General features: G+C 37.9%; 1 protein-coding gene across 1 annotated transcript; it reads right to left on the reverse strand.

Annotated features, from left to right (window-relative positions):
- Positions 1–1,333: 1,333 nt before the first annotated feature.
- On the reverse strand, positions 1,334–6,472 carry LOC127839106 (cysteine and tyrosine-rich protein 1-like). The gene is made up of 4 exons (XM_052367310.1): positions 6,211–6,472; positions 5,760–5,859; positions 3,069–3,229; positions 1,334–2,104 (listed from the first exon to the last, which is right to left on the reverse strand). Exons 1-4 carry the CDS (start codon positions 6,266–6,268, stop codon positions 1,845–1,847), a joined length of 579 nt encoding a protein of 192 aa, XP_052223270.1. The 5' UTR covers positions 6,269–6,472; the 3' UTR covers positions 1,334–1,844.
- Positions 6,473–7,306: the final 834 nt, after the last annotated feature.

A 7,306-nucleotide genomic window follows, 5' to 3' on the forward strand; every position in this document is an offset into this window, starting at 1 on the left:
TGGACAAATTTGACAAAAACGTTTTTATATATTTTTTTATTTGCAACTACGAGATTTCCTATCAAGACGAATTGTCGTACCTCATAAAAATGACAAAACTGTGGTGACAAAATATCGTAGCTACCATGTCTGACTGCCAGTATGACTTATCAGTATGACTTACGCGTCTACGGCTTATACCGTATTTTGCAGTTTCATTTGTTTGGTATTTTTTCCAGAATTTCAATTTCTGAAACATCGTTATAAAAAAATGAGACGTTTTTTTCTCTCTCCTGAAAAGTTGGCATTTTGTAGCTACGAGGTTTGAGAACGACAGCGACGTCATGTTGATTGGAATAGTTTTTGGACTTGGAAAGCATCGTGTCAAATAGTAGATTCTAACACTGCACGTGCCAAATTTCATATAAACAAAGAAGAAAATCGTCTATGGGTTATTCTGCAATAATTATGGGTTGAGCTTATACACCGAAAGTACGCGCTGTAACTAAACAAAACATGCCAATACATTTTCCACCAGCGTAATAATCCGGTATTTTATGTGAACGTCGATCTGCAATCTGAATGCTTCGGACAGTGGGCTACGCCGTTATGGCGGAATTGTCCGAGGGTTCCCAGTTGAGTCGATCTGATCGAAAGAACAGCCGAACGTTATTTTTATGGGCGGAACTTCACTTAAAATAGTACACACAAAAAAGATACAGTATATAAATCATTAGTAAAAACCGTGTTAGAACCGAAAAAATTCGTGTACGTTATACATGTATTTTGTTCGCACTCAGGATTTGATCACTACGCATCTAAACTTCTGGCCGTGGTTTATTCGACAACAAACTATAACGTACACGAATTATTTCTTAAATAAAATTCAATGAACAATTCTTCGAGTTGTGTGCGCCATTATTACAACCCCTTACGCTTCATGAATAATCCGATGAAAATGAGGTATTTTATACTTGGGTCGGTAGAGCCTCGTTATGTTAAAACTGGGCTTAATACATGAACGTAACGTGTCGTTTAAGATTAGCATGTGCAGTCGGCACAGGTCAATCAGGGACGTGACTTTCCGCCTACACTGGATTTTCATACAGAAGAAACCGAAACACACGCCAATCCATGTAAGCGTTTCTCCCAAAGCGAGGCTCATATTTTTGTATTTATCGCAATGGTTTGTATACGCGCTCCTCACACCGGCGACTGAGGTTCAAGTATCGCTACCGATGCACATGAGGTTGATAGTGAGCAAACCATTTGAGACAGATTCGTTTTACCTCCACTCCTCTTCACAGCAAAAGACCACACCAAAATAAAACATAATAAAGGAAATGACTTAACATTTGAGAATTGCAGATTTTATTCAAAATTTGTCACAAATTTTGTTTGGTGTGCTGGGACACGCTCACGACCCTCACATACCGGTAGTACAAAATGACCTTTTATACTTAAAAATGCACCCTTTTGTATTTGAATACCTCAATTAAAATTAGTTTTCTATACAATAATAGCCAATGTAAGCGCGTCTTATTGTAGCCGCTAGATCGTATATATGAGACCAGTCTCTTTCCATGACGCACGCTTAACTATGATATAAATGACATCGAGTGCAAAACTGTGCGGCGGCGTTGATAAGTCTAAGGTATTGTTTGCAGCATCCATAAAAAGCGGTCACAGTTCCGACGCGTATGAAAATTTAGTATAACACGCTATTTTATATATAAATATATATTTAGAAGACTTAACATTTTCAACAGACATTTTAACATTCAAATTCCCTTGACACATATCACATCATAAGTTATTTCAATATTCGAACACTGTGAACATTAACCAGTTCCCTGGTACAGAGGTTATTGTGGGAATTGACTGTCTGACGGTGGAATCTGAGCCTGGCTACTGGGCGCCTGTGCGTGGTTATTGGGCACATGAGAGTGGTTATTGGACACCAGGGCGTGGTTGCTGTATGGGGGCGGGGCCGCATAGGTTGTCTGCATCTGACCATACGGATATGGTGGAGGTTGGGCCATATAGGCGGTCGGCATCTGACCATACGGATACTGGGGAGTCGTGTTATTGTAGCCTTGACCGTACATTGCAGACTGCGACACAACTGAAAAAAACACCGTATATGTTGTAAATGCAAACTTATTAAATGTATACCATTTTCTAGTGGTACAATATTTAGAGAACGCTTTGACGTTCGATTTGTTGTGGTTGTTACTTGTGATAAAAGCAAGAGGCCTATCGATTTTATGTTCAAGGGTCAAGGTCACAATTAATTGGAATTTGAAATATAGTTCGTTTCCGCATGCTATCCAGGGAACGCTTTGATGTAGATAATGGATACGTCTGTAGATGTTCATGTAACAATGTCAAAGTCTTAGGATAGTTGAGATTTTTTAAGTTTTTGAAGTTTTTGATGTGTAAAATCTTTTTAAAGTTTTGCGATTTACACATATAGTGGGTCGGAAATGTTTAAACAATATTTAAAGAGTGTAACCTAAAGATAATTTATATGATGTTTCGTCTAAATTGGTCAAGCGATTAAGGATTGCATTAAATACACATACTGAAACTTGGCTCCTTCCGGGGGAGGGGGACATGCGTGTTTTTTACATACATATTTTGCTAATTCTGGTGAATAGAGGAAATGCGACGTTGACATCAGTTAAATCAAATTTATGGCGTACGTAGTCTTTCCAGTCAAATAAAATTGAATACTATTAGCTTCTTTTCCAAGTAATAAAATTTTGTCCCATGTACTATTAAGTTATTAACCAAGCTAAAACACATTTTAGGCGAAGTGTTATACCATGCGTGTACACCGTGTCGTCATATACATTGCACTGCCAATTGAAAGACCAAGTCACCATTAACATACACTGTATCATGGAAATGTATTCATAAATTTGTATTGAATATATATATATATATATATATATGTTCGAATTTAACAGATTTTATGGCTAACGTTAATCACTTATTCGTGGCTGACGTCAAACACTTCATAATACAAATAGGCTTCCATTATATATCATGATAGCGCACTTCAAGGTTAAAAAGACCGCTCTCACCTGACACTTGATTGTTGTTGCTAGGCATTATCACACGACCTGGGCGGGTTTTGCTCCTAGTGACGGCGTAACATATGAAAGCGATACAGAAACCGAGGAAAACCAGAGCGCCAAATACGATGCCGACAATAGCCCCCACGGTGAGTAGCGGACTGTCAGCGCTGAAGTGAAATGGTGTGCTATTAGCGATTTGTTTGCAATATATGGAGAATATTATGTGATTTGGATAAAGATCAAGTTTATCATGCGCGTCTTAGAACCATGTTAGCGCGAGGCTTGCTACTCACATAATATTCTATTCAACCTATTATTTCCTCCCTTTTTCCATTAATAATTATATAATATTGCATTTTGACGATTTTATCTTTCCGTAGTTGACAAAAACATATTCTCCATTTTTTTTTCATTTAAAAAAACCCACAACAAATCTGATCTAAAAATAGCGATAGTATAAAGCTACAGTTTATACGATCGTTGTTATACTATCGATATGCATGATAATAAATGCGCCCAACTATGGGAAAACGTGGCTTATTAAATGGGCTTAAAGTTGTGTCCCAGATATGGCTGTGCAGTCCGTGCATACTAATCAGGGATGAACATATCCGCTTCCATGGAAATTTCGTTTGAATGCTTTTGTGCACGCAAATCCAGTCTAGGCGGAAAGTGTCGTCCCTGATTAGCCTTTGAGGACTGCAGAGGCTAATGTGTTACGACACTTAACGTAAATGAATTAAATCCGGTTTTCTCAGAGCGAGGTGCAATGATAATTCAGATATTTCATTGCGTATTGTGTTCAATAACTATTACTAGTATATCGACCGATCACAATTGAAAAAAAAGAAACCGCGCTATGAATAACGTACAAATTCAATCTGAACTCGATACAATTGGAAAATCTATTTTACATGTGTCGTGTATACATATACTGAAAATAATTATACTTTCAATAGTAAACAGGGTCTGCGTGATCCGCAATATCCCGCGGGAAGTTCATTATTCAAATCTGATCCTATCCTGATCTTTGATATGATTCTTAGACAATCTGCAAATATTACCGCAAATTACCGATTTGAATTTATCAGTAGCCTCGTCCACTAAGTTCAATAGTAAACAGGGTCTGCGTGATCCGCAATATCCCGCGGGAAGTTCATTATTCAAATCTGATCCTATCCTGATCTTTGATATGATTCTTAGACAATCTGCAAATATTACCGCAAATTACCGATTCGAATTTATCAGTAGCCTCGTCCACTAAGTTTTCTTACGTTAAACGCTCATTCCAACACTTTTTGTTTTAGGTGCACGTGGCGGCGGTGAACAGTATCCGATTGGTTAATCAGTGAGCCAGACAGCTGGCTAGTGCATTATTACCAAAGGTCAATCGCACACTCGTGAATAACCTCGTACTACCTATACCTAATCAGTTCCAACTGGTTTTCATAACGATTAATGCCCTCAACTTATCCCCGTGCCTGGGAAGTTTATCGCCGGAACGCTCGGTATATATTTGAGCCTCGCTCCAGCAATCGGTACCCTCGCAGATTATCATATCCGATGTTTGACGGAAAGGGCCGAGAATGTGCGAATGTCGCTCCAGGAACACAGGGCTGAATGGACAACTCTTCCTTTTTACAATGGAATTTATTTAAAACATACTTTCTTTAAACGATAACTTCCATAAAACCAAGCAGTGTCGTCCCTTATTAGCCTGTGCGGGCTGCACACGCTTATCTGGATCAACATTTTAAGCTAGTGAATCATGCCCCTTTTTTCTGGAACCAGGCTCATATAAGTGTACTATATATAAGCTACTTAACAATGTATGTATGCATGCGAGTCTATTCGCCTGTCTTTGATAATGAATTAGTGTGCACTGGCATACGAGGTTTAACATTAAGACGCGTCATCTTCCTTGTGTTTAAATGCACTTGTATTCACTAATTTAAAATAGTCTTTCTAAAGGAAGCTTTTCAAGTGCGTAACACTAATACAATCCGGAAAACAAATGTAGGAAATTATCCAATAAACTTGTTGAATGCATATTTGCTTATGATAACAAGTAACACTTCAAAGTTTCCATTAAGGTTCGTTGTAAACCATCCCGATGGTTACTTGTGCGTAAGTGCTCCATGACCGCAAATTATTACATATATTAAAATGTATTGCTACTCTTTACCAGAATTTAGATTCGTTGTCACAGCAGTGGTACCCGACCCGCAGTATTGCAGGGGCGGCTCCAGGATTTCTGGTTGGGGGCGGGATATTGAATGATTTGCTGGGGGTCCAGGGGCCGCTAGTATAATGCCAAAAAAGTGCATGTTTTATCGTTTAGGGGACCCCCCTAAGCTTTACGATTTTAATGATTTTGAAGGCTTTGACAACCACTTCTCGAGCATGTCACGCCTTATTATATACTTTTATCAAAATACATTCTTATAATGCCAAAAAAGTGCATAGTTTATAGCTTTGGGCCCGGCTTTAGGGTCCAGGGGGCGCAGCCCCCCGGAAGCTCCACGATTTTAGTGATTTTGAAGGCTTTGACAAGTTTAAATAGGTGATTTAGATCAAGTTAAGTGTGAAACATCAAATGAATTGACTTCACTTTGACGATTTTAGGGGGGGGGCGTACGCCGCGTCCGCCCCACCCACCCCTGGATCCGCCCATGTATTGTGTATGTGATCACTTACCAACATCTAGTTTTGTTATCACAACAGTGGTACCCGGTCTCGCAGTACGTGAAGGTGACCAAGTAGTTCAAACAGACCTCATATCCCAGCACGGGGCAGACTGGAAATAAAGGCCCGCGAAACGTCAACAATCGCATGTGTTTGGCCTATTTACGTGATCAAAATATCGCGTGAATTTTGAATAAACCCTTAAGCAGGTTTGAGAAATAGTTTTTATGTTATGCTGTCTTGTAATATTTTAGTATTTAAAAGGTAGATTGTGAAACTGTTTAAAGTACTTGTAGTCTGCGTGGTTAACATTTCATGGAGAAATAACATTCGTGGGAAGCGGTTAATATGTGCTTAGAGGTTCTTAATTTGCTAGTTATCACACAACAAAAGAAACACGACTATAAATGATTAACTCAGATCTTAAGGATCGAATCTTGTTAAAAAGAAAATGGTGACCTACCATTTAAAATAAAAACAAACAGAACCACAACTCCATTAATATATCCATTCATTTCCATGTATGTGTATTGTTGATTAAATATACCTCCTTTGATACAAAATAGTTTTCATATGATCTCTCAAATTTTGTAAGAAAGAATGTCCACGGTTATTTCACAAAAGCTATACTTCGAACGCAAATCCGTATTGGTATGTATATACAAGCATAAAGTCTATATTTTGCCGGTGTGCGCACCTGACTATAATCGCTTAAGGTTTATTGCAGTACAAGTGGTTGTTTGGTATCGATTTATCGAGGATATCCGACCGACTTGAACTTGACAAACATTTGGATTTAAATAATTGTTTAAATTGAATCTTATGGCACGATGGGTTAAAGGAACTTGTTCACAGTTGGCAAAATGAAATTTAAATTAAAAAAGCTATGCAATATTGTATGTAAACACGCAAAATAAAAAGTTCTGCTTATGAAAACAGTTACAAATATTGGGTAGTTTATGCTTAATAATGAATCGGAAACCTAAACATCATAATGCGTGTGTAATGCTATGCGTAGCGTCTAGAAAAAGGCCTTGGTAAACAGCGTAGACACAGATGAGACGCCGCATCATTCGGCGTCTCATCAGGGTCTGCGCTGTTTGCTTAAAGGAATATCTGCAAGAAATATTCTAAATATAGAAATAAATATTCTAGACATCCCTAATTTTGGAAATAAATTGATCCAATTTAGAAGGATGGGAGAGTCCACTAGGCATAAATGGGTTAAAGGCGTACTAAGGAAATAGCATGTACACCGGTGTCAAATTACGAAAGTTTGTGTGGTGTTGTGGTAACGTGCTAATAATTGTTTCAAGACATCAACAATTCGCATCCCAAAGATTGAACATTTTCCTTGTCATAATAGCCATTCAAAACTATTCCAAATAGCTTGTTTTTCTATAAATTCATTTAATGACATTGTTTTTTAAAGTACGACAAGTCGTGATTATGTCCCTTTAATATTCTAACAAAAGAGTTTTCTAATTGTATTAGATTGTTAATTATGTACTGCTTAGGTAAGTATTTCGACCTGAATGTACTCCATTAGAAAATCAAAT

Source organism: Dreissena polymorpha, chromosome 1 (assembly GCF_020536995.1).
Source record: "Dreissena polymorpha isolate Duluth1 chromosome 1, UMN_Dpol_1.0, whole genome shotgun sequence".
NCBI classification, from domain to species: Eukaryota; Metazoa; Mollusca; class Bivalvia; order Myida; family Dreissenidae; genus Dreissena; species Dreissena polymorpha.

What these genes read in the sequence shown, in the direction of transcription:
- LOC127839106 (XM_052367310.1), bottom strand. Translation starts at nt 6,268, where the DNA reads ATGGAAATGAATGGATATATTAATGGAGTTGTGGTTCTGTTTGTTTTT. An exon ending in GTTTGTTTTTATTTTAAATG is followed by an intron (nt 5,860 to 6,210) that starts GTAGGTCACCAT and finishes CTTTATTTCCAG; the next exon opens with TCTGCCCCGTGCTGGGATAT. An exon ending in GATAACAAAACTAGATGTTG is followed by an intron (nt 3,230 to 5,759) that starts GTAAGTGATCAC and finishes ATTTCACTTCAG; the next exon opens with CGCTGACAGTCCGCTACTCA.